At 38.0% G+C, this 27,712-nt stretch overlaps 1 protein-coding gene across 13 annotated transcripts in view; it reads left to right on the top strand.

Annotated features, from left to right (window-relative positions):
* The window catches only part of RYR2 (ryanodine receptor 2), a 421,309-nt gene that overhangs the window by 250,258 nt on the left and 143,339 nt on the right, over window positions 1–27,712 (top strand). For all 13 annotated transcript variants that reach the window (XR_010830264.1, XM_066993993.1, XM_066993989.1 and 10 more), the window contains 4 exons: window positions 5,895–6,042; window positions 13,438–13,646; window positions 15,651–15,825; window positions 26,726–26,934. Coding sequence is in view for 12 of the 13 variants with exons in the window: in XM_066993993.1 (XP_066850094.1) it covers window positions 5,895–6,042; window positions 13,438–13,646; window positions 15,651–15,825; window positions 26,726–26,934 (741 nt within the window). In the remaining variant the exon portion in view is untranslated. The remainder of the gene's footprint in view (window positions 1–5,894; window positions 6,043–13,437; window positions 13,647–15,650; window positions 15,826–26,725; window positions 26,935–27,712) is intronic.

Here is a 27,712-nt window from a genome sequence, read left to right as displayed (position 1 = left end):
AGGTTGTTAAAGACCATCGAGACCTCAGGAATGTTCATGAACTTCAGGAAGCAGATCGGCAAGATTATCAGTATTCTCTACTCCCCATGTTAAGCAGACAAATTACATTAGTCTCATTTATGGGTTAGTGGATGGATGATGTCCTTGAAAACTTTACCACCAAAAGTATGTCCTGTGGAAGCCATGCTTTGGGTTTTGATGTTGATTTGCTCTTAATTCAATTCTTATTCTCTTTTCAAAATAAGTAATTTTATTTTCTTTTGTAGAAATGACAGGCAACTGAATTCCAAAAGTGCATACAATGTTCAGATAACAAATACTATTCATTAAAAGTCGAAAGAGGAGAGCAGAACAGCAAGCTGCCCCTTTCTGGGTGCAGTGCAAAGATGCTTCTCATTCAATTGGCACACTTACCATATGGCAAGCTGCTAGCTGTTGTCCATGCTGCTGTGTGCTTTTGCTTGTCTCCAACAATGTGTTTGTTTCATGGGCTACATTTTCTCATCCCATCAAATTACTGTGACATGTTACAGTACTGTAATGAAGTGACATGGTGCTATACTGTGTAATACTGTAAACAGATAATACAGAGCTGTGAAATAGTTTCCTAAGGGAAAGAAATTTACAGAGGTTTGAAAGTAGATGAAGTAATGACTGGGAAATATGTTATAAACAGGAATCATACTGTACGATAGATTAGATGATCTAGAAGATCTATTCCATTATGAATGCTTCACGGTTTTGGGATTATAAAATATGAAAAATTAAAGGGATACTGTCAAGTAGTTCATGTATAACCCATTTTTTTCTTGTTATAATCTGATGGGGAAAATGCCTTCCATGTTCCGCACTTTTTCTTCCTCTAAATCCACCACTGCTTGTCAGGATTTTTTTCTTTACAAGTGATCACTGCTGTTCGTGCGTGACTATATACAGTATTTTTGTTCTGCTGCTGCAGAGCCAACCAGCCAGCCAGCAGAGGGAGCACAAGTTAACTAATAAATCCTGTTCCCAGAACTGTGTTGACAGCTGTGATGGCACAGATCACAAACAAGTAAGTATTTTTCAGTAGGACAGGGTAGCTTGTTGCTCCATGAAAGGAGCAGGAGGAACAAAACAGGTAGGAAAATACAAATTTATATTTACAAGAACATATTAAATATCAAGGGTAAGTGGAAAAACAAGCACAAAATCAGTATGAAATGTACTTGACAGTGTCCCTTTAAGGGAGAAAATGGTTGCCTACCAGTTTGTCTTCTCTGAACTGGGGAACTGGTAAATGACTGAAGACAGATAAGACAGGTAGATACAGACAAAGGAGCAATATATCCTTGGTGTAAGTCAATTAAAGTAATCACATTTCTGCTATGAGAGAGGGCTTTTAAAAATATTCTACATGTATAGATTTTGACATTTTGTACCATCATAATTCCCTGAGTTACTTAACTTGTTTTTTGAAAAGCGATTTTCCATAACAAGTTGATTGAAAAATAGCATTGAAGTATAAAAGGATGCATTCGTGACTAAAGCTTCCCAATAGAGTGGAAAATATTCAGAACCCGCCTGTGAGCTTACAGTGTTGGTTCTAATTGGCATATATCTGTTGTCAAGGCATATATTGCACATAAGTCTGTGGTATTATTTATACAGGAGCAACTCGACTTTTCTTTCTGTTTTACTTACATAAAAGAGACGAGCTCAGAGATCACAAAGGAAATGAAAAGAATTTCAGTCCTCTTCCACTTACTGAATATATGACTTTTAAGTCCCCATACTGATTGTGGGAGTCGCATCCAGAGATTCTGACTTTTAGATTTTGGTTGTATGTATTGTTACTTATGCAGATAGCTTAGTCAAAGGATGTTTTGCTTTTTCTACATGTTGTATTGTGGCTGAAGAACCTAACAATTGAGGGAAAAGCAAACAAACAAAAACAAAAAACAAAACAGCTTTAATAATTGGTTGTAAAAGTTAGAAACCTAAAAAGTTCTTCCTAATATGTGAAGAGCAACTTAAAAAACATTGTTCCTGACCTGGGATAGGTAGTCAGGGCTGTGAAGCAATTATAATGTCCATTTTCAGTTTGGCTCAAAATTCAATGTGAAAGACAGTTTGGTCTTTTAAAGCCAGATTCTTACTTTGTAAGATTTTGTAGGATAATAATCACTATGTGATTAGGAGTTGGTCTTCCCAGGCTGTCTTCTGCTGCAATGAAGAGAGGTACTGTTCTGGCAGAGGAAATACAGATGTATGGAAAAAATGACAAGTTTAAAGCTTGTCAATTATTTTGTCATTAAGTGTATAGAAAGATGCATCTTGTCCTTGTAAAAAAAAAAAATAATGTTGTTACATCACTTTCACATTTTACCTTTTTTGTATTAATATGTTAATTCCTTCAGTTTACAGTGAGAGCACATTCTGCCAGGCATTTTGTATGTGTACAATCCTCAGTGAAGATGGTTGAAGATGTACGCATACTTCTAAGCATACATGTACTTCTAAGTATCGAACCGAACTGCTAGAAAGCCAGTTTAGGAATGCAAGTTCTGCTATGGGTGGTTACATTTAGGATATATTTTTTAACATTGCCAAGAATATAACTTTGTTAGGACTGTAGTGTGCTTTCCAATTCTAATGACTCTTGGACCTTGAAATAACTTTCTACTAAATATGAATTCAGAATTATTTTTACCTTATGAAATATTTTTTAATATTAATGATTTATTAATGATTTATTAATGATTTATGGTTAAAGGTATGGTAAACACAGAAAAGCTAGGCCTCTGGATAACCAGATAAGAAATTTATAGTATACATAAATGACCCAGCTGACAGTGTATGTGCCTCACACATTGGCTCACTGAGCTGAGTTTCTGACAGCACTGCTGGCAAATTCACCAATAGCATTTATAGTGGCAGTTGCTCAAAAATCTTTGTGGAAGTGCAAGATCCACACACGTAGCAGCAAACAGAATCCTTTCACAGCTGCGAAATGAGGGTTTATAATGGTGCAAATGAAGCTTGGAAAACATCAGCACATCTGTCTCTCACTTGAATATGTGGTGAAATACATTAACTTTATGCTTGTCATTTAACAGCTTTGGTTAAGAGAACAAAATCATTTCAGTACTACATAGAATATGTATCTGTACAGCTCTAATGCTTTAAATCACAAAACTTACAATGACTTATTATAATCATTCCTGCACTCTTCCTAATCCATGTTTTAATTTTTCAGTGTTTTCCTATCTTTCTCTTTGATAGGCACTATTTTATATATATATATATATATATATATATTTTCTTTTTGTGTGTGTGTGTATGTGTGTTTTGTTCCTTTTAGTCTGGTGATCCTGAACTTCTCAGAGCTTTGGGAAGGCCCAGGACTGCATAGGTTTGCAATATCATTTTATAGCTCTGAAAACTATATTGTTCTTTATCATTTCAGATGTCTTTCAGAGGTTTATGTAAGGCTTTTTTTTTTTGTTACTGAATTACTTCTGAAGAATACAACATTGTTATGCACACTGTCTCTTAACAGGTTCTTCTGTTAGAGTTGTTTACAGTTTGACTGGTATTCTGTGCTGCTGTAGACGTTACGGACGCTCCTGTTTCTATCTTACTCTTACATGACATCTGTCTATGAAAGCTACAATTTGTACTAGATGAATTATCTACATGTCACATACTCATATTCACTGAATGAATTAATGCAGTTCTGCAGCTCAAGTTGTATTTTCTCTGTGAATTATTCTACAGTAGCATTCATTACCTGTAATGAAAAGGCTCCTTTATAAATGTTGGTGTGTGTTTGGGTGTATTTTCTGTAGTTCTTTTTTTCTACTATTAAGAGTTATATTTGCTTAGTGTCAATGTTGACTTAATACTGCCTATTTCACATGTACTCTACAAATAACTACATGTGTGGTAATCCAATTACTATAAATATAATAATTGTAATTAATGCCTGCAGGGGGGGTGGACTAGATGATCTTTAAAGGTCCCTTCCAATCCAAACCGTTCTGATTCTATTTTCTGTAATACAACTAAATCTGTTGTATACATTGTATATTGTAATACTGACTTTTCGTGGCTGCAATGCTTTCTTTTACTTTACTCCAAATTCAGTTGTAAAGGACCATATGTGGTGTTTGTGTTGTACTCAATAGAAACAAAGTTGTGTAATAATATACCTAGGCTTCTTTATTTTCTTTTACTGTGATATTATAGGTTCTGAATTCAAAGCCAAACAATTATATAAATTTCGTGTGTGCTACTCAGCTCAGACCATTTGAAACAGAATTTTATCAACAAGCTTGAGGTTTTCTATTGTTGTTGTTGTTTTATTTATTTTATTTCACATGACTTAGTGAACAAGTACTGTATCAGACAAACACTGTACAAAACACAGTCTTCTGATGAAGCATTAGACTGTCAAACCTGGTAAATTCTGGAGGGGAAAAAAAAATTAAAAAAAAAAATCAAGCTGTTATCCATCTCTTAAAAGTCCGCAGTACACTACAAAACAGTAACTTTTCTGTAGTGAATAAAAAGAATTAAGTCTATGTACAAATTGCAAATATACTTAATAAAAATTACCACTCTTAGCTAATCAGCTCTCTTACTGACTTGATTATGACTGTGCAAAACTCAGTTACTGTATAGGATCATTCTTTTGATTTGCTATGCTTAAACCACAGAGGTTTGGAAGATTATAAGTACCAAATCTTATGATGAGTATAGCAATAACAGTTCTTAAGTCAGCAATAAGTGTACCATTCAAAATTTAGATAGACAAATAACAGGAAATAAAGAACAAAACTATTAAAAGAAAAATCCCTACTCTTATTCATACTGCAAGAAGTAGCCACAGTTGTGAATTAGTGAAAAAGGTCAAGGTCACAATGTTAAATAAACTTAGACCTAAGTAAGGAAAATAATCTATAAATCTGAGTTTGTTTTATATTTTTATGCCTTTTTTTTTCATACTATAACTGTTTGCTTAGGCATTTCTAAAGGAAGTAATATTCTAGATATATTTTATTATCATATATCATTATCTGCTGATTGCCCATATATTAATGTACATTAATGGTTGCTATAGCAATTACCAGGTCATTATGCTAACTGTAATTAATATTATGGATGAGAAGTTATACTTCTTAGAAGAAGTTAACTGTTATTCCAGTTATTTCTGATTCATTTTTTAAAGAAAATTTTTCATGATGTCCTTTTGGACAAGCAGCGTTTCAGAGGAAAATATTTATCCTTTTATGCCTTTTGCAAGACAAATAATTTTAAACCATGGTGTTTCATCTCTGGTGTTAATGTGAATATTTTCACATAATTATTTTTTTCACTTTTTTATCAAGGAAGTAATAATTCCTTGTAGCAGTTTTTTCAGTACATTTTTGGTTCATTCTATTTTGGTAGCAGCCTTTTTCCAGATGTACTGAATCAAATATTGGAAAAAAAGGAACGTCAGCTTAAAAGTGTTTTGAATAAGTATGGAAAGAGAGCCCCTCAAATTATCTTTGTGCTTACCCTGACATTGGCCATCCCACTGAATATAACTAGAGCTGATATGGTATAGTACTTAGTGTCATCAGCAATGCGTTATCTTTATCTTCTTGTTAGCCATTCTAGCACACAGGTAATGCCTGTCCAGTAATGTTTCTTTTTCTAGAAGGAAGTTCATTGGTAGGATTTCATAAAGCACTGGTTAATAACTGCACTTTAGTGTTTACTCACTATGATGAGCCCAAAGGCAGATAGCCTTGCATTAAAAGGGCAATAAAAAATGCCTGCAATGCCTGCCTATTTCTACAGCACAATTTATCTTTAAGAGAGAGTATGGCTTCTGAAATTGAATTTGATTTTTCGTACTTCTACAGGATGTGAAAAATCGACGAAATCCTCGCCTTGTACCTTATGCTCTTTTGGATGATCGGACGAAGAAGTCAAACAAAGACAGTCTTCGTGAAGCAGTCCGCACCCTTTTAGGCTATGGTTACAACCTGGAAGCTCCTGACCAAGATCATGGTAAACAATTTTGTTGTCTCTCTCTCTCGAAATTAAAGACTATTCCACTTCACTACTTGATTTGTTGGTCCAGTAAAACGACCTAAACAGTTAGAGTACTTTCAAAGCTAATAGGCCCTTTTCTATGTATTATCTTGTTATATTACCCTTTGACTTTACATTCATTCATTATATTTGAGGTGCCCCAATCCAAAATCATTTTTAAATTAAAATATTTTTGATTAGTACTATCTTTGTTATTTTACAACAGAATAGCATAATTGCTAAGAAAAAGATTATATGTAAGCTCAGTAGAAGTGAATTTTATGTTCTCGCAGTTTTAACTTCAAATAGTTAAGGAAAGATTCTGCAGTTAGCATACAATCCTCTATTTAAATACTTAAAACTAAAAGATAACATTTTCAAAGACATGCATATAAACCAAATTTCTGTGTTTTCAAACAGAAAAATTGTCGAATTAGATAATCTGTTAGAGCATTTAAGCCTCTGTTATTTTCTTAGGTCTTCAAAGTTCAATAGACTATAATTAAACTTTAACTCATTTCCTAGCAATGTTTTGATTGAAATTGCACCATTGCTAGTCTGATTATTTTATTGATATGTAGGGCAGTGTTTTCAGCATCTATAGTTTGATTCAGTTTTTATGAGAGGCTACATTTTTAAACTGGTTCCATGAATCTGTAACAGGGATGGATTGCTGAACAGGCAAAATAATCTGTTGCTGTGTAGAGTAGATTGTGCTTGTGGCAAAACACCATGGTCTCTGTTAAATCTGCTTGTGGTTAGTCTGTAGGGTTTAAGACTGATTCATAATCTTTTAATTTTTCCCACTCCCCTCCTACTGTGGGAAAGAGGTACTGCATAGAGAGAGAGTATGACTTCTGCATGGTTCTGAGAAGGTGAGTTGGCTGTTGCAGGAGGTGTTTGACTCCTATGAAGATAAAGGAGCTGTCTGGTGGTAGGGAGAGAGGGAAAGAAAGCACATTCTTTTTCTACCATCTTATCCAAATCCCATTGAACAATATTAATTCCCTTTCGTCATTTACAGCTCTGAGAACCAAATGTACCTGTCTTTCCTTAGGAATGAATGGCTAGAAAAATCAATTAATTTTTTTTTCTTAAGATGCAGAGGATCTTTGAGCTAGCTCTGTGCATGGAGTTACAAATTAAATGAAAAGAACGTATGTGCAATCCTTGCATCTGAGAAGTGTCATCAATCCCGTTGCAAAATTTCCAGAGTAAAGGACTTGCAGAAGTGTCTCACAAACTAGTCTTCCTCAAACAAAGACTAGAATTGCATTCAACCACAGGTTTTATATGTATTTTGGGGATTTAAGTTTAACAGTTTATGAACCTCTACAGTTTTTGAGATGCATAAATCATGTCACACAGATTCCCTTTCATTAGCCAAAATCCATACCATTATTAAATGATATAGAGCCATCTAGTGGTGTTCTGCATCTCCGTTGATGACTTTTATTTTTAACATTGATTTACAGAACTGTATAGCAGCATTTTTTTAATTCTTTGCTGTAAGTATTATTTATTAGTTACCCACAGCAACTGTAGCTTAGGGATTGCTTAGAATATAGAAAGTCTTAGTTTACTTAGAATCTAAAAACACAATGTAGTCTCTCTTCCCATGCTTTGTGGTGGTCAATCTCCTGTATAGGAGAGGTACTGAGGATCTTCAAAAGTGGTTTTAAGGCTTTAAAAAGACCATTAAAGAGAAAATGCTACTGGTAAAAGGATTATATGGCAGAGAGTTCAGAGTTGCTTACAGGAGATTTATTGAGCTTGAGTCCAGAAAGGCCAAACATTTGGGGTATGAGGTGTGATAGTAATTTCTGAGGGACATGATTTTGTAGGCTATTCAAGATAAGATTAGAAATACTGACTTTTTTATGGCTGAGAAAATAGAAAAGGGAGAGATTCTTAACACAGTCTAATGGGCAAGCAGGTGCAGACATATTTTAGCTTATAAGAAAATTTGAGCTGATTAGAAATTCAGAAAGAGGAGGAATTGCAGTGGTAAGACTGGAATATTGAGTTTTCAAAGGCTGAGCAGGCTTTGATACTTTGCAAATTTGTGGGAAAAGATCCAAAATGCTTTAGGCATTCTTTTTCCTAATCTGAGAGAGAGTCAGGTTGATCCCTAGTTGTGTGATCTTATTAATGGAGAGAAAACTATGTAAAATACTAGAGAATAGAGTAGTTCAGAGAACTTAGGGAAGAAAGATCAACTAAGCATTATTTCTTTTTTTTTTTTTTGAAATATATATATATATTTTTAATGCAATTTTTGTTATTTCAGGCTACCTTATGGTTTGAATTGATAGTAAAGTCTTGGAAAACTCACTGTATACTGATGTGGGAAGATGGAGACAGTCCTAAGGGTTAGCCAACAATATTGAAGGAAAACCAGAAACAAGTTAGGATAAAAAGTGTTTAAAAGGATGTTAGGAATGGCCATCTATGAGGCACCATGTAGGATCATGAGTAGTACTAGTATTCAAGGAATATTAATGGGTAAATGCTTTTTGGCAATATTTGAGAACATCTTCCATAGGTAGAAGTAGATGGATGCCACATAGCTGTGGATAAATCAATATATATATATATTTTCAACCCAGTATGTTCAGTGCACTGAGAGGGGGAAAAAAAGGAGATTTGGAGACATAGACAAATCTAAGATTTGTGCTTTTGTGCATGACAGAAACAAAAGTAGATCTGTATCAGAAGAGATTGATCCAGAAGATGGTGGGATGACACAGTAAAATAGTGCAAGTGGTAGCAAAAGAACAGGAATACTGACAAGAACATTGGGCTAGGTAGATGGAAAGTTGGATTGGAGAGTAGAGATCCAAGTCCAAAACTTCATTGTTAGTTATCAAGAAAAGGGGAAAAAATGGAGGTATTTTATGCCTGAAAGCAGTGTGTGTCCCAGCATAGTTTTTCTCCCCTTAAAAAAGCTTAAGCACTTAAAAAATAAAATAATAAATAAAATATTTGTTCATAATTTCCACAAAAGTTGTGAAGCACAAGCTAAGCACTTCTCTACTGCTGTTATGGAGCACAGGGAACAACATGTTTATATTGTCTCAAGCTTTCTCTTGAGGTTTCTTTTTGTCCTCTTTCTCTGAAGAAGCCCAATAGCAACTCAGTTTTATCTATAAAAATACTTTGATAAAGTGTTTTATATAAAACAAACTGATTTATCAATATTTTTATGCCATTGCTCCTTCATCATTTAAGAGAATCAGTGATAACTTTTAAGAAGAAATACGTTTAATGTGTTAAAGTTTAACTCCAGCCTCCTTTGAACCTCTTAGTGAAGCCATACTGGTCTTTGAGAAAATATATTACTTATAATTACCTGAAAATATGTGAATGTTAACTTAAACTCTCTTAAACTAGCTCGTTACAAATCACTTGCACTTACAGTTAAGAGAATTTTGAAATGAAACATAGTAAATGATGATAAGATAAGCACACGATCATGCTACGGATAATTAACAAAATTAATCAGTGGCTGAGAAAGCTTTTAACACAGCAGTTAATTTATTTTACACTCCATTGCACTAGACAAGAGAAGTGAAAAAGCTCATTTTCTTGAACCTTGAAGCTGCTGTGGCAGTTTTTAAAGCACTCTATGAAATCTAGCCTCATCTGACTTTCTCTTCAACAGTTTGAGAGAGAGTAAAGGAGAACAGTCAAAACAATTTATATTTGGCATGTTGTTTTTTCTCATTTCACTAGCTAATAATATTTTCGGAATATTGTTTTATTCTTTTGTTGTTTTGTTTTGATTTGTTCTTAAACAGTAATCTGCAGACATTGCCTTTAACACTACCTTTATGCCCTTCTTAAGGCACCTTTATTCTTTAAAGACTTGCTGCCTTTTATCTTGACAGAAGTTAATACACTTTTCCTGAAGCAGGAGTAAGATTACTTTGGGCTATTTTGTCGTCGTTGTTGTTGTTAAACAAAGATGTCTCATAGTTTAGGAATCTTAACTCAAAGACAAACACCTGTCTTTTACAGTGACTGGAGGTGATTGGAGGATGAATCTGGTCTTTTTTTTTTTTTTTTAATCTAAATAACTGGGAGCCCAATTCACAGAATCATGGAACTGTTGAGGTTGGAAGGGAACTCTTGAGATGTCCCTCTCACTGCTCAAGCACGGTCAGCTAAAGCAGATAACCCAGTACCATGGCCAGATGGGTGTTGAATATATCCAAGGACCGTGAATCCACAGCCTTTCTGGAAACCTGTTCCAGTGTTGGACCATCCTCACTGTAAAAAGTGTTTTCTTGTGTTCAGATGGAATTTCATGTGTGTTACTTTGTGCCTATTGCCTCCCTCTTCTTCTTTGTGTCTGGCTGTCTTTACTTCATTCCCTCCCATCAGGTATTTATACAAACTAATAAGATCCCCTCTGAGCATTTTGTTTTCTGGGCTGAGTAGTCGCAGCTCTCTCTTACCCTCTGCTCATGAAGGATGCTGCAGCCATGGTCCTGTGCTGTACTTGTTCCAGTAAGTCTGTATCTTTCTTGTACTGGGGAGCCCAGAACTGGACCTAGCACTCCAGATGTGGACTCAATGGTCCCAAGTAGAGAGGAAGCATCAACCAGCTGGCAAAGCTCTTCCTGATGAGCCTAGGATGCTGGTGGCCTTCTTTGCCACAAGGGTATATGCTGGCTCATATTCAACTTGTCCTTCTCTGCAAAGTTGCTTTCCAGTTGGTCAGCCACAGTGTGAAGTGCTGCTGGGGGTTGCTCCTCCCCAGGTGCCAGACTTTTTCCCTTTTCTGAACTTTGTGAGATTGTTCTCAGCCCAGTTCTCCAGCCTGTCCAGGTCCTTCTGAATGACAGCACAACTGTCAGCTGTATCAACTGCTCTTTCTAATTTTGTGTCATCTCTGAACTTACAGTGGGTGTACTCTGTTCCATCATCCAGGTCAGTAATGAGAACAGAAAACAGCATTGGCTCCAGTACCCCTGTAGACCATAGTAGCCTTGGGGTACTCCTCTAGTGACTTGCATCCATGGGGATTTTGTGCTGCTGATTACATTACTCTGGGCCTGGCTGTTTTCAGCCAGCCTTTCAATACACCTCAATGTGGGATTATTTAACCCATACTTTATCAGCATTTCTATGAGATGTTAAGGGAGACATTGTGAAAAACCTTACTACAGTCAATGCAAAAACATCCACTGCTCTCCTGTTATCCTCAGAGCAAGCCACCTCATTGTGAAAGGTTATCAGATTGGTTATGTGTGATTTCCCCTCTCATAAATCCATGCTGACTAATCCTGATCACCTTCTTGTCCTTCATATGTTTGGAGATGTTTTCCAGGAGGATTTTTTCCATCATCTTCTCTAGGATTGACTGACCTGACTGTAGTTCTTTGTTTTTTTCCTTATTGCTCCTCTTGAAAACCGGAGTGACATTTGTTCTCTTCTAGTCTTTAGAAACCTCTCAGTTGCCATGACCTTTCAAAGATAATTGGGAGTGGTTTCACAATGACATCAGCCAGTTCTCTCACCACTTGCAGATTGCAACCTACCAGGGTTAATGGGTTTATTTAAATCCAATTTACGTATTTCCTAGCCTGGGTCTCCTCCACTGAGGATAAGTCTTCATTACTCCAGACTTTCTCTCTTGTCTCAGCAGCTGAGGATTCCTGAAGGCCAATCTTACTGTTAAAGACTGAGGCAAAGAAATCACCAAGTACCTCAGTCTTTCCTGTCTCATTTGTCGCCAGGTCAGCAAGTGGACCATAGGTTCCTTACTCTTCCTTTTGTTATTTGTGTTTGTAGAATCCTTTCTTGCCTGTCATATTCCCTGGCAGATTCAACTCCAGGTCAGCCTTGGTGCTCCTAACTCTAGCCCTGCAAGGTTGGACAGAATCTGTATGTTCTTTCTGTGTCCCTTGGCCCTGTTTTCCACCACTTACATGTTTCCTTTTTATGTCTGAGTTCAGTTAGGAGCTCCTTGCTCGTCCAAGCAGGGCTCCTGCTGCCTTTTCTTCTTGCTGAACATGTGGCTTCTTCTAGTTTGAAGAAAGCCTCATTTACTATTTTAATAGCAGTTACCCTTGATGAATTTACTCATGTTGGTCTGCCTGCTTGTCTTTACATACAAGCTCAGAGCTTGCTCCTGAGCCATCCCAAGGCAGATCTCCATGCATTCCAGCTGCTCTCTCACATAAAAGCCAACTCTTCCTCACAGCCTGTCCATCCTAAAGAAAACTTGTATCCATCCATTGCAATGTTCCAGTCGTGTGAATTATCCCATCATATCTCTGTGATCCTAATATGCATCATAGCCCTGTAACTGTACTCATTTTTAATTGGACATGCTGCATGCATCAGTGTAGTCATTTAAGAGGTACCCAAGCATGCTGGTTCCCCAGAAGAGGCAAGGGAGCCCCATCAAGCTGTTCTGCAGGTACTTTCTCCTTTGTATGCTTACACACAAACAGGTTCCAGTTCAGCTCTGTTTTCTTGATTTCTGCATCCCTTCTGTTCTTGTCACTCTGGGCCCTTGGCTTGCTACCCTTATCCTCAGCTTACTTGGCTGTTTTCTAAGGAATCATGTGCTTTCTTGTCATTTCTAGTTTAAAGCTCTCCCAGCAAGGTTGGCCTGCTGTTGGCAAAGATATATTTGCCTGGTTTAGTCTCATGGATCCCATCTCTCCTAAGCGGCTTTTAACCCTCAAAGAGGGTCTTACTGTTGTAGAAACTAAAACCTTGCTGTCAACACCAGCTGTGCAATGAGTTGTTAACCCTCAGGATCCACTGGGTTGTCTTCAGGTCACTGATTGGATCAAGGAGGACACTACTTGAGCCCTTGACCACTTTCCCTAGTCAATGCTTGCAACATCCCAGATCATTCCTGGCTTTTTCACTGGTATCTGCATGGAAGAACAACAGGGGTTAGTACTTGGAGGGCCAGATGAGCCTTGGTATCATCTCCATAACGTGCAAATGTTAGCACCTGGCAAGCAGCAAACTTTCCTAGTTTCACTGTTAAAATGTTTCTTTATACAATCCATCTTAACTTGCCTCAGGAATACAATGTGAAAATCTATATGCCGTATTTCAAAAAAAGGGAAGGCGATCTTTTAAGCCTTGTGAATTAATGCATTATATTCTCTCATACTTTATGTTTGGGTTAACTGTTTGATTGCTTTACTGATGTGATGGTAATAGGTCATCTGTTCTTCAGAATGCCAATTCCATTACTTCCTAATATTTTTCAGTGTGCTTTAAAGACAGGGCTGTGTATTTGTCTGTTGTTTTCACTGATTGTATTTTATTAGTAGTTGAATACAGTACTTGATGCTACTTTTATTTTTTCTTTACCTTTTTATTTTTTAAACCTCACAGCGACGAGATTGGATGTATGCAATGGGATAATGGAAAAATTTAGGATCTTCCGCACAGAGAAGACTTATGCAGTGAAGGCTGGGAAGTGGTACTTCGAGTTTGAGGCAGTTACAGCAGGAGACATGAGAGTTGGCTGGACAAGGCCGGGTTGCCTGCCAGATCAGGAACTTGGCTCAGATGATGAAGCTTTTGTTTTTGATGGCTTTAAGGTTTGTTTATCTGTAATTATATGAGTGATTGCAGAACTTCATTTTGCATCTTATTCTGTGTGCCGTTGCCTCAACTTAATTGCTTTCTTTTCTTCCATCTGTGTTCTATGAAATTATTTCTCTCTCTTTGAGGCCCTAGGTGAAATAGGAAGAAAAATACAAAAGCCTAAGCTGTAAATCCATGCCACCTGAGGAATTCATTAGCAGACTTTGTCATTTCTCTTTCCTATTCTTTGTCAATTTTTTTCACAGCTGCACAGAACAGGTACAGTGTATATAAACCATTCAACATCTAAATGACTTACCGAAATTCTAAATACTGGCAGAGCTGTCATTAAATATTAATAATTTCTTAAAATTTTTAGTCTACTCTTCCCTCTATGAGAAGTGCCTATTAGAGAATAAATGTGGTTAAGATTATTAACAGTGAGTGTCTGAGGCAACAAGTTTTCTGATACAAGTTTTCTATAGGAATGTAAAAGTTTGAAAGAGCAGGTCTATTTTTTCATGGAAATCCATACAATTTAGAGTAAATTAATTATGATAGAAACAGTAATTTTTGCTCAAATTCAACTCTGCATTAAGTGCTGACAGATTGAATCAGTGTTAAGAATATATAGGAAATCCAAGTATTTTATATGTTACTAATTTTTATCAGAATAGGTTTAATAACTCATTGGAACTTTTTATTTCATTGTGAAGGCCTGTGAAACCACTATCCAAACCATATAATTGCTGTTAAGGCTACTGATGAATCTTGTCTTAATGAAAACCTTTACCATACATTTCTTATGTCTGATGTTGGAATTAATTTCCTTTATTACTATTACAATACTTGACAGAAACCAACAGTAGGCCTGCCTGTTCCTGGTCAGGTCAAGGTCTCTAGCTGTATTTTATCCATGTTACTGGATTTTTATTCTTTTTTTTTTCCAACTCTTGTGTTATTCAAGTAGACGCCTTAAAAAGAGAACTGAAAAGTTGGTTTTATAAAATGCCTAATTGGATTAGGTAAACTATTGAAGACCCGTGTCTTCACTAAAATAGCTGAGTAGTAGTTTGCTTTCTGCGTCTTAATTTTTGACCTTTAGGTCTCAATCTACAAAGCTATTTTGTTGTATTTGATTTTAGTGGGTTCTCTGCTTAGTTTGATAAAAGCTTGTTTTTGACCTTCGGGATACACAGAAAGCCTCATTTGTTTGGTAGGATTTTGAAGAAGCATAAAAATCTAGCAGTGATGGAATATATGAATTGTGAACGTATTTGTTATTAACAGTGTTTTGTTTTATGTATGTTTGTAATAGTTCTTTATAGATGTTCATTTATTTGAATTTCAATCCAAGACCCCAGCTAAGGCTACCCATCCAAAACCCTGCAGTCTTGGACTTGGTCAGTCATACAAATCATTAATCATGCCCTGAACTACTGTGGTATCTCTCAGAAGCTTATAGAGTTCATCCCATCCACAGAAAATTCTGTTCCTTCCAAAATTTGTTATGACAGAATTTTAATTTATTTTGTATGCAAGAGTTTTAGAATTATATTTAAGGAAACAATAAAGTTTATTTGGAAGCAATGAATTTATAGGCCACTAGATTGAACAAAAACAATTGTTTTAAAAAAAAGTTTGTGAAACAGCTATTTAACATTGTAACCGATAGCATGTTATTTTCATTACAAGTCTCTCATGCAGCTTCTGCATAAAAATAAGCCATGTTCTTTCTTACTAAAATGTTGAAATAGCAATTTGCCCTGTCAGCTCACGTAGCAATGTTTTAGAATACATTTGAGAGAAGTGCTTGCAGGAAGTTAATTGTCGGATTTCCATTTTCAAAGTTAACTTGCGGTATTCACAAGCATTGTTTTGGATTGATATGCTGTGGAAGTTTTAATTTTAGTGCTGTGTTAATTGAGGGGGCTAATTATTAGTTTTAATCACTAAAAGGGAGATGAACACATACATTGTCACTGTTATTCTTTGAAAGTCTTTGAAATCCTTTACAGGCACAGCGGTGGCATCAGGGTAATGAGCATTTTGGCCGCTCATGGCTGGCAGGAGATGTTGTTGGATGTATGGTTGACATGAATGAACACACTATGATGTTCACCTTAAATGGTGAAATCCTTCTCGATGACTCAGGTTCAGAACTTGCATTCAAGGACTTTGAAGTTGGTGATGGTAAGTATTGTAATATATTGTGCTGTTAACATACCTTTTGTTCCAGTTCTCAAGTTCCCCTTTCTAGGTAAAAAAGGAAGTGAAAATTTAGCTATTTAGCTTGACATGCTAAATGCACAATTTTCTTGATGTAGTTTAAAGTATGCTAGACTGTATATGTTCCAAAGAAGAAAGGAAATAGTATCAACATAACAGGCAAGAACCACTAGAGTTCAGTGGCTCTAGCCAGCATATAATATTATTAATTATAACTTTCTAGGATGCAGTGCTGAATCCACGTTCTTTAATTGAAGACACAGTCCCTATTTTGCATCTCCATGTTTCTGTCTGTATTGCCACAGAGAATTGCCCCTGTATGGAAAAGAAAATTGCTTTAAAACCTAATGAGATTTTTTTAAAACTAATTTCAGTGGACTTTGTTTTGTTTTTCAGTGCAGAATTTCTGTTCTTGCTGTGTGTTGTGGATCTGTAGTAGCTCTTTGAGACACACTAAAAAACAATGTTAGTATATTTAACAGCAGTCTTATGGGGTTCTGAAAATAAATTAATTTGATTTTTTCACTCATTTTGCAAATATTTTGTAAATTAATTTTATACTATAAGTATTTATTGTGGCATATTCAGTGTATTTGCATAAACTATAAATGAATTGGTGTAGTAACAAAAAAATAAGCAGTGGTAGTCTGGGTACTCGTTCACGAAGACGGTCACATTTTTCACAGCATGGTGGAGATAAAAATCAAGAGAAGAATATATGCCACTCAATGTGTTATTACGCTTACCTAATCCCTAAAAATAAGGTTTTTCTTCTTTTGTCAATTTTGCTAATATATTAAGAAAGCCAACAGCACTGTCAGATTTTGCTGCTATCTTTAGTTTCTCTGTGTGGCCCATAAGACCAAGCCTTGTCTTTTACTCTATTTGATTAGTATAAGGCTTTTGGATAGGTGTAAGGATGAAGCAAGGTATTGATGTGAAATTTGCAACCAAGTTTTGCAATCAGACTCTTGACTATATGTTGCATGGATGTGTATAGGCCTATGAATTCATGACTTAGGCAGGTCACAATATGATACACATTATTCAGATCATGTACTGAAACCCTATCAGATTTCTGCCAAATTAGTGAGAGAATATGGTGGGAAGTTTAAGCCAGTTATAATTTTTCTACAGCTCTTGGAGGAGAAATGACACCTGATCCTGTAAATTCTAAACCAGCAGATTGAGTTTTGTGCCTGTTTGTTGGTGTTCTTGGTCCAGTTTTCAGAGTCCTAAAGCAGGTTTTAGTTTACCACGATGCCATAGGTTATGAGATGGCAAAATACTTTTGACAGATCTGGGAAGAGAGTCAAAGGCTGTATTCTCTGTTGTTCCTCTGTGAGCTTCAACACAGAAGGACTGAGAGGTCTAAGGTGACTAAGCAATTTCAGTGTTTAAAAAGAACCTAAGAATTTGCACTGATACAAGGACAGGAGCATGCTAATTAGGATAACATATAGCAACAGTGTGTAACTGAATATAGGTTGTTTCTGTTTATGGCCTTCTGAGAACTTGGAGGAATTCCTTCACAGGCACCTCTGCTCTGTTTGGGAGGCATCTAGTGTTGTCTAGAATCTTGCTAAAGCTATGCATGCTTTACTGAAGATTAGGAAAGATTAAATATTTTCTTTATATCCCATTAGTTCAGAAATTAAAATTTCTGAATATAGAGAAAATTCTTAAGTTTTACAGAATCACAGAATTGTCTAGGTTGGAAGAGACCTCCAAGATCATCTAGTCCAACCTCTGTCCTAACACTAACAAGTCCTACACTAAACCATATCACTAAGGGCTACATCTAAACGTCTTTTAAAGACCTCCAGGGATGGTGACTCAACCACCTCCCTGGGCAGTCCATTCCAATGCCTAACAACCCTTTCAGTAAAGAAGTTCTTCCTAACATCCAACCTAAACCTCCCCTGGCACAACTTTAGCCCATTCCCCCTCGTCCTGTCACCAGGCACGTGGGAGAATAGACTAACCCCCACCTCCCTACAGCCTCCTTTAAGGTACCTATAGAGAGCGATGAGGTCTCCCCTGAGCCTCCTCTTCTCCAGGCTAAACAACCCCAGCTCCCTCAGCCGCTCCTCATAAGACTTGTTCTCCAGACCCCTCACCAGCTTCGTTGCCCTTCTCTGGACTCTCTCGAGCACCTCCATGTCCTTCTTGTAGCGAGGGGCCCAAAACTGAACACAGTACTCGAGGTGCGGCCTCACCAGAGCCGAGTACAGGGGGACAATCACCTCCTTAGACCTGCTGGCCACACTGCTTCTTATGCAAGCCACGATGCTGTTGGCTTTCTTGGCCGCCTGAGCACACTGCTGGCTCATATTCAGCTGCCTATCAACCAGTACTCCCAGGTCCTTCTCGGCCAGGCAGCTTTCCAACCACTCTTCTCCCAGCCTGTAGCGCTGCTTGAGGTTGTTACGCCCCAGATGCAGGACCCGGCACTTGGCCTTGTTGAACTTCATGCAGTTGACCTCAGCCCATCGGTCCAGCCTATCCAGATCCTCCTGCAGAGCCTTCCTTCCCTCGAGCAGATCGACACACGCACCTAACTTGGTGTCATCTGCAAACTTACTGAGGGTGCACTCGATCCCCTCATCCAGGTCATCGATAAAGATATTAAAGAGGACCGGCCCCAGCACTGAGCCCTGGGGGACTCCACTAGTAACCGGCCTCCAACTGGATTTGGCTCCATTCACCACAACTCTTTGGGCCTGGCCATCCAGCCAGTTTTTAACCCAACAAAGCGTACGCCAGTCCAAGCCACGAGCAGCCAGTTTCATGAGGAGAATGTCATGGGAAACGGTGTCAAAAGCCTTACTGAAGTCAAGGTAAACCACATCCACAGCCTTTCCCTCATCCACCAAGCGCGTCACTTGGTCATAGAAGGAGATCAGGTTCGTCAAGCAGGACCTACCTTTCATAAACCTATGCTGACTGGGCCTGATCGCCTGGTTGCCCTGCAAGTGCCGCATGATGACACTCAAGATAATCTGCTCCATGAGCTTTCCTGGCACTGAGGTCAAACTAACAGGCCTATAGTTCCCCGGGTCTACCCTCCGACCCTTCTTGTAGATGGGCGTCACATTTGCTAGCCGCCAGTCGACTGGGACCTCCCCCGATAGCCAGGACTGCTGATAAATAATGGAAAGCGGCTCGGCCAGCTCCTCTGCCAGTTCGCTCAGTACCCTTGGGTGGATCCCATCCGTCCCCATCGACTTGTGTACATCCAAGTGTTGTAGCAGGTCGCCAACCATTTCCTCATGGATTGTGAGGGCCACATCCTGCTCCCCATCCCCTTCCACCAGCTCAGGGTACCAGGTATGCAGAGAACAACCAGTCTTGCCGCTAAAGACTGAGGCAAAGAAGGCATTGAGCACCTCAGCCTTTTCCTCATCTTTTGTAACTAAGTTTCCGCCCGCATCCAGTAAAGGGTGGAGATTCTCCTTATTCCTCCTTTTTGTGTTGATGTATTTGTAAAAAGGTTTTTTGTTATCTTTAACGGCAGTAGCCAGATTGAGCTCCAGATGAGCTTTGGCCTTTCTAATTTTGTCCCTGCACAGCCTCGCAACATCCTTATAGTCCTCCTGAGTAGCCCGCCCTCTTTTCCAACGATTATAAACCCTCCTTTTTCTCCTAAGCTCGAGCCACAACTCTCTGCTCAGCCAGGCTGGTCTAGTTCCGCGTCGGCTTGTCTTTGGGCACGTGGGGACAGACCGCTCCTGAGCCATTAAGATTTCTTTCTTGAGGAGTGCCCAGCCTTCCTGGACTCCTTTGCCCTTCAGAACCTCCTCCCAAGGGACTCTGCCAACCAGTGTCCTGAGCAGCTCAAAGTCAGCCCTCCGGAAGTCCAAGACAGTCGTTTTATTGGTTCCCTTCCTGACTTCGCCAAGAATAGAGAACTGAACCATTTTGTGGTCACTCTGCCCAAGACAGCTCTCGACCACCACATCTCCCACCAGTCCGTCACTGTTTGTGAACAGAAGGTCTAGCGGGGCACCTCCCCTGGTAGGCTCTCTAACCAGCTGTGTCAGGAAGTTATCTTCCACGCTCTCCAGAAACCTCCTAGACTGCTTTCTCTGGGCTGTGTTGTGCTTCCAGGATATGTCCGGGAAGTTGAAGTCCCCCACGAGAACAAGCGCTGACGATTTCGCGGCTTCTGCCAGCTGCCTTTAGAACTCCTCATCAGTCTCCTCATCCTGGTTCGGTTGTCTATAACAGACCCCCACCAGGATGCTTGCCTTGTTGGCCTTCCCTCTGATCCTAACCCATAGGGACTCAACCTTATCATTCCCAGCCTCAAGTTCCTCAACATCTAAACACTCTCTAATATAGAGAGCCACACCACCACCCCTTCTGTGCTGCCTGTCCCTTCTGAAGAGCCTATAGCCAGACATTGCAGCACTCCAGTCATGAGAGTGGTCCCACCACGTTTCCGTGATGGCAACCAAGTCATAGCCTTCCCGCTGCACGATGGCATCCAGCTCCTCCTGTTTGTTGCCCATGCTGCGTGCATTAGTTTAGATGCACTTCAGTCGGGCCATTGCCTTCTTCCCCGGCTTTGCCATTGTTCCCCCTGGCACAGCTCCAACAAGCCTTCTTTCAGCCCCATCCCCCTTCTTTCCTAGTTTAAAGCCCTCTCAACGAGCCCTGCCAGCTCCTGGGCTAGGATTCGTTTTCCCCTTAGAGGTAGGGACCCATCTGCGGCCATCAGGCTGGGTGCCGAGTAAAGCGCCCCATGGTCAAAAAACCCAAAATTTCTGTGTTGGCACCAGCCTCTGAGCCATTTTTCTCTTTTGTAGGTATGCATTTTGTCATATGTATTATACATCTGTAAAATAATATATCTGTGTCTGAGAGAAAAAAATTTTGAACAATAAAATCCACGCATAGTGCTTTTGGGTTACCGATCCCTATTCCTGTGGAAAGATGAATCTTATACCTATCAATTAGATATTTCCCTTTTTGAATTTTAACCACTTGACTTTGATCTGTATTTCAGAGTATTTTACTTTCAGGAGTACTTTGGGAGAATATTTTTTTTCTTCTTCTAGCGTACCATAGAAATTAGGAAAAACTTGATCTGATTTAAAATGATATAATTGCCACCAGTTCGCTAGCCTACAGATTACTGCCTACAGATTTTTTTAAATACTATGGTAACATGCTGAAGGACAGGGATGCCTGAATTGTCATAGTGTTAGTGATATATGAACAAAATCGTCCTGGTGCCATGAAATTATAACAATTGCCCAACTATTTGGCAGCATAATTCTGTTGAGTAGAGAGGGATTCTGAGAGAAACTGGAATTTCATGAGATTCTGCAGGTAGCAGTTTGATCACTACATTGATTTCAAAGTTGATGAAATTACAGTGATGTAGTTTTCATGGTACTCATTTCTAGCAGCAAGTTCCATTTTAAAAGTATCTCTGTTGATTCTGAAATTGCTAAAATAGTTTCAGGTTTGAGATGGAGTACCAAGGCCTTGGCAGCCATGTCAGAAATTTCATGTTAGCGTCAAGCCATTCAAATTTTTCACAATAGCCATTTAATTCACATTAAGTTCTTCTAGTGTCATGTTTATAGGAAAGAGCTTAACTTTCAAAGATCTTCTATTCTGTTTTCAGAGGAATATTCTGTTTGACCTCAGATTTTATAATACAACAGTATACAAATGTCAATTATATTATGGGTATTTTGTGTGCACTTCATTGGGGGGCATCTGTATATATGTGTGTGTGTATACAGACACACATATGAAATAACCAAATGAAATTTTACTTTTGTAGAGCTTTCAAATTTTTAAGGCTGGATTTGGTTAGCTTTTGGTAATAGCTTCTATTTAAAAGCATTGAGACCTTTCTGCATATTACTTCTATCAGTGGATTGTGTGCATGCTATGTGCTGCTGCAGAAAAGACCTATCAGTTTAGATAAAAGATTTGGCAGAGCCTGGTGTCGTGCTTTAAAAGATGTCGTATGACTGTGAAGTTTTAATTCACTTATGAACAGTGAAAAGGGAATATGGAGCTCTGCCAATTTACTAAGACTTGTGTGCTGTATTTTAGGTTGTACTGCCAACAAGTGGAGCTCTTTGGGATTTATGACAAACTAATCTGCCTGTGAAATAATGTATTCTCAGAAGTAAAATTGTTAAACAGTAATTGCATTCTATTATGCATTTGTGTAGGAAATCTTGCACTGTAAATATGAACAAGTACACTGTGCACCCCAAATTTTGTTTTATCAACTTGTGCTCACGGAGAGCATGAGCTGTTTATTCTCAGTGTTTGACAAATCGGGTCATAAAGTTCATCCTGTATCCTCAAAAGTAGGGAACCTTATAAGAAGTGTTGCTGTGCTATACTTTTGCCATATGTGACAGAGAATGCTAGAGAGTTATTCTTCTGATGGTAGTATTGAACTCTTTTCATTTGTGCTATTTCATAAATTAAAATTAAAAGTTTGCTCTGCAGCCCAGTAATGTAACTGCAGATAAGAGCCACATCATGTGTAAACCATTTTTTTGTGTAGCTTCCAGCATTCCATCTGTAAAGTATTATATCTAAAATGTCTGGATACCCATTTAAAGAAGGGGCTTGAAAGTTAGTCTGTATTCATGACATGCACAGTCCTTATAAGAAGTAGATGCAATATCTTTACCAAATAAGGAATAGTCCTGAACAACCTTACTGACAAATATACCATATGTGAAACAGTGCAGAATTTCACCAGAAAAGAAATTAGTGCTTCCATACTTAAGACTGACACTAGTATTTATATTCAATTCCTACAGAGCAACACTTTATGTATAGTAATGATTACTTGCAGGAGTTAGCTGCCTGTACAGTACCATTCTAGCATCAATGAAATTTGTGTTGGTGAGAGATTATCATCATGATTACATATTGGCTACAGTTACAGAGTTGATGGAAAATACCAGATTGAGTAATTACATCAATGAGAATTTTTCCGGTGTAGGAATTTTGTTCTGAATTTCTTTGTTTTCTTTTAGTGATTCTTAAAGTGTTATTTTATTATTATTAATATTTTTTTTTGTGTGTGGAAATTATTTGCTTCATATCTAAGAGTGAATGCATCTGTGACATAGTTTTTTCTGATCCCACAGGAAAATGCTTAAGTAGAAGAATTAACAGCTTATGTGCTGTTATCTGTATTCTACTCAGGAAGAGCAAATATTAGGAATTGATTTAGTTTTGTGTCATATATACAACTTGGTTTGCATGAGTAGGGTATATAATCTTTTCTTAGATTTTGGACTTCATTTAATTGTCTAATCAGCTTTTTTCTATACTGCATGGAGATACAGAGATTGAGGCTTCCTTACATGAAATGTTTGACCTGTGCAGAAGCAAAAAACATTTTTTATGTATAGATAAATAAATTAAAAATGCCTAAATACATTGTGGTAGTTTTACCCAGCTGGGCAGCTGAGTTCCACCACAACTGCTCTCTCACTCCCTGTCCTCAAAGGAAAAGGGGGAGAAAGTACAATGAAAAGGGCTTAAGGGTTGAGATAAGGACAGGGAGATCACTCAACAATTATTGTCACAGGCAAAACAGACTCAGCATAGGGTGATTAGAGAAATTTATTACCTATTACTAACAAGTTAGAACCCTGAGAAACAAACAAAAACAAACGAACTAAAAATGCCTTTCCCCCATCCACCCTTTTCTACCTCCTCCCCCCAAGCACCACAGGGGAATAGGGAATGGGGGCTGTGGTCAGTCCCTAATGCTTCCTCTTCTGCCACTCCTTCACAGTCACTCTCTGCCCTTGCTCCACGTGGGGTCCCCCGCACAGGATGCCGTCCTTCCCGAACTGATCCTGTGGGGGCTGCCCACAGGCAGCAGCTCTTCAAGAACTGCTCCCACGTGGCTCCGTACCATCGGGTCCATCTGTCAGGAGCAAACTGCTCCAGCATGGGTCCCCCACAATCAGCAGCTCCCCTCCAAGACCCCCTGCTCCACCGGGGGCTCCTCCACGGGCTGCAGCGTGGAGATCTGCCCCAATGTGGGACCCATGGGTTGCAGGGAGACAGCCTGCTCCACCAGGGGCCTCTCCACAGGCTGCAGGGGAACTTCTGCTGCATGCCTAGAGCACCTACTGCCCTCCTTCTGCTCTGACCTGGGGGTCTGCATGGCTGCTTCTCACTCCTCACTCTCCCAGCTGCAGTTGCACAGCAGTTTTTTTCCTTTCTTAAATATGCTCTCATAGAGGCACAAACAACATCACTTTCTGGCTTTGCTCTGGGCAGTGTCTGGTCCCTTTGGAGCTGGCTGAAACTGGCCCTTATCTAGCAGCTTCTGGATTCTTCTCACAGGGGCTACCCCTGCAGCCCCTCACTACCAAAACCTTGCCACATTTTTATACATACGTGTGCGTGTATATATATATATATATATTGCAGGTTTAAGAGTGATCAGTTCGCACCTCCTTGTCTTTTAACACTTGTTTTAGCTTTTGTTCTTCTCTATGTTCTTATCAAAATATAACTGAATATACCTAAAGTCTAGTTAGGTCGTTATTTTGTTTTCAACAGCAGTGGATAGCAAGTGCATGTGGGTAAATGTAAGAGCAGGACAAGCAGACAGCAATAACTTCCTTGATACACTTTGTCCCAGCCTTCAGTGATTTCTGGTTCAGAAACTTCCTGAGCCAAAGTTGATATGTATTGAGTAGCTGTGATGGATTTATTTTTCATATGAAGTTCTCTAAACAGTTTTTGAATCAATGTGAACTTTTTGCATAAGTAATGCTATGTGACAGAGAATTCAACAACATTTCTGTATAAGAAAATATAGGAAGTGTATTGGATGTTCCTCCCTTTGCTTTGAAGCTTGCTACCAAACAATATATTTGATAACAATTTTTGTTTTGAAAGAGACTGAAAAATCACTTACTGTTCACCTTCTCTATGTCACTCATAAATTGTGGTGGTGTTATGATACTTTATTTTTTTTGTTGATGTTGTTGTGGCTGAAGTATCCTACGGTCTTCAATTTTCCTGATTAGAAAGCAGTTTCATTCTTGTTGTCCATTTTCAGTTCTTTTATACCCTTTTTGAGATGGGGAAAGCACAGTTCTTCTTAAGGTTGTTAATGTGGGTGCCATACATCCTGTAAACATCTGAAAATGTTTTACATTAATAAGAATGAGAAATTAAATTGTGATATGATTCAGATAGACAAAGTACATATTTTAGGCTACATATACCTGTGTGGCTTACAGCAAATCATACATCATTTTTGGTTAACATTGTGAGGATTCATGCTGTCACAACTGTTTCTGTGAACGTCCCTTCTCAAACAACTTGATGTCTACAGAAGAAGGCTGTTACTGTTCTAGAATGATGAGTTGAGATTCATAAGGTTATTGAAGAAGAATTATGATTTTTGTCTTTGATTAAAAACACTTGCAATAGCTTATAGACTCCTTTAAGTTAGCAGGGTGCCTAGTAAATTCTCTCTACTAGAGCTGCTAGGGTCTACCATGGTATATATCTATATAAGCAAATATAACTTTCCTAGTTATGTGTTGTATAATATGATTTTTTCCATTTCGTTCTGGAAAATACTCTTTATTATTTTCTATCAGTGTATTTGCACTAGCAGAATACACATTAATCATGTTGTCTAAAATCTGTGTTATCTGAGAAGTGGATGCCTTGTGATTTAAAAGCCTTCCTGTGAAGATAAAAAATAAAATAAAAAAATATCTGGGCTTGAGCTTATGACTAATAGTCTGTGGCCTTAAATGTATCATGCCTGGTACATATACACATGATAATGAATCTTGAGTATCTGTAAGAAAAAAGAAAAAAAGGTGAAGGTGATAATGAAAACTGATTTTTTATCTTGTGGACAGTCATTCCTGTAAATGGTGCTGTGCTGTGAAGTTTGCTTTTGTCTCTAACAAACATTTCATGACCAGATGTTCTGCCTTGTTTTTATCTGGACAACCTGAAGTTGAGGCATAGGTTGTATTTTGTCCTTATACCCTTCAATACCTGTTAGATTCACCTGAGCCAGAATAATTGTGGAATAGATGAGTTCTTCATGATTCTGAACCCCAGGCACAGATAAATAAACAAATTAAAAAGTGCAAAGGAGTCAAAAGTGAATTCCCTGTACTAGAGAAACAGTAGGAGAGCAGATACAGATGCATACAGATGATGTGAAGCTGATTCAAAAAGAAAAACAAAACAACAAAAAAAACTACCACCACCACCAAAAAAAAAAAAAAGCTAACGTAAGCTCAATGAAGCAACAGTATCATATTGTCAGCTCTGATTATCCAGAGTCACAGAGTGGTATGAACTCTTAAAATGAATTATTACTATTTTTTTTAATCTGCAGCATGCAGATTAATCTGCAGCATGCTGTTGGTGCATTTTTTCCCACTAATATAGCTGTGTGGATGAGACCTATATTACTTTTATAGTATTTTTTTAGGATCTCTCAAATTACTATATAACTAATGGAATTTTAGGAGTAATAACAAAAATTTTTAGACTTGAAGTAAAATTGGCAGTACTCTATCACCTAACAGAGAGTTTAACCAAGTGTTGGTTTTTAGAATCCATGACTCAGTGAAGTGAGTTGAGAGTTGTGAAGAGATTAATGGATATTAGAGAGCTTCATTTCCAGAATGATATTTGAGATATAGTAATTCGTGACATATAATGGCCATGTGCTATAGCTAGCTGCTTGCATTTATACTGTTTGGTTTTATGTCTTTCTTAAAAATTATTTTTAATGGGTTTATGGAAGAGAAAGATTTTTCTGATGTTTGTGGTGCACAACCCACATATTCTTTCATTTTGTTTTAAGGATTTCTACCTGTGTGCAGCCTGGGCCCATCTCAAGTGGGAAGAATGAACTTTGGAAAAGATGTCAGCACTCTAAAATTTTTCACTATCTGTGGCTTACAGGAAGGGTATGAACCCTTTGCTGTTAATACAAACAGAGACATCACCATTTGGCTGAGTAAAAGACTCCCTCAGTTTCTACCAGTGCCACAAAATCATGAACATATTGAGGTTTGTAATCCTATTAAGATGTTTTTAGACACTTCTTCCACGAGTCTTTTTTAATTATCTTTCTGCTTTTGTACTTATAGACAAGATTTTAAATTTGATATGTTGACCCAGTTCTGGACAAACCTTGCTCCTATTACAAATTTGTTACATTCAGTGAAGTTGCAAATAATGCAGTTCTTTGGTTGATGGTATTATGCATGAAATCTGTAATATGTGTAACCATGAGGTTCTCCAAGACAACCTCTACAAGAGGTCCTTTTAGGAGCTCTTGGTACAGTGAGTGAGAAATGTGCTTATAAACAAGTTCCAGAAAGTGGGCATTTCTGCATAACAGATACCATGTGTTCTGGTGGATACACTTTCTAAAGTGATATTCCATAACTAAATGGTTTTGATTTTAATAAATATTTATTAGCCAGTTGTGTCGACACTTATGTCCCAGTCAGTTGTGCATCTTGATGAAATTGAATTAATGCCTTTGAAGTCTGCCATGAAATCTTTCTGACATTGATGAAATAGGAACTGTCTTTCAGCTGATGTGTATCATATTGTAATATTTAAGAGATTTGTATTCTTTGTTGTGCATGTATACTTTATTAGTTGTTTTGTGTTGTTCTGGGCAGTGTTAGACTTGTATTGCACAGAACTATGATGAGAAATAACATTCTTTTGTAAGTGCTTCGTATTTAAGGAAGGAACTCCTTATAGTATTAATTTCGCCTTAAAATGACCATACAATAATTACAATGCATTTGACCATTGACAGTTGCAAGCTCTG

The sequence above is a fragment of the Anser cygnoides genome, chromosome 3, assembly GCF_040182565.1.
Source record: "Anser cygnoides isolate HZ-2024a breed goose chromosome 3, Taihu_goose_T2T_genome, whole genome shotgun sequence".
Lineage (NCBI taxonomy): Eukaryota > Metazoa > Chordata > Aves > Anseriformes > Anatidae > Anser > Anser cygnoides.
The sequence above is the reverse complement of the archived record's forward strand: the minus strand, read 5'-3'. Positions and strand labels throughout refer to the sequence as shown.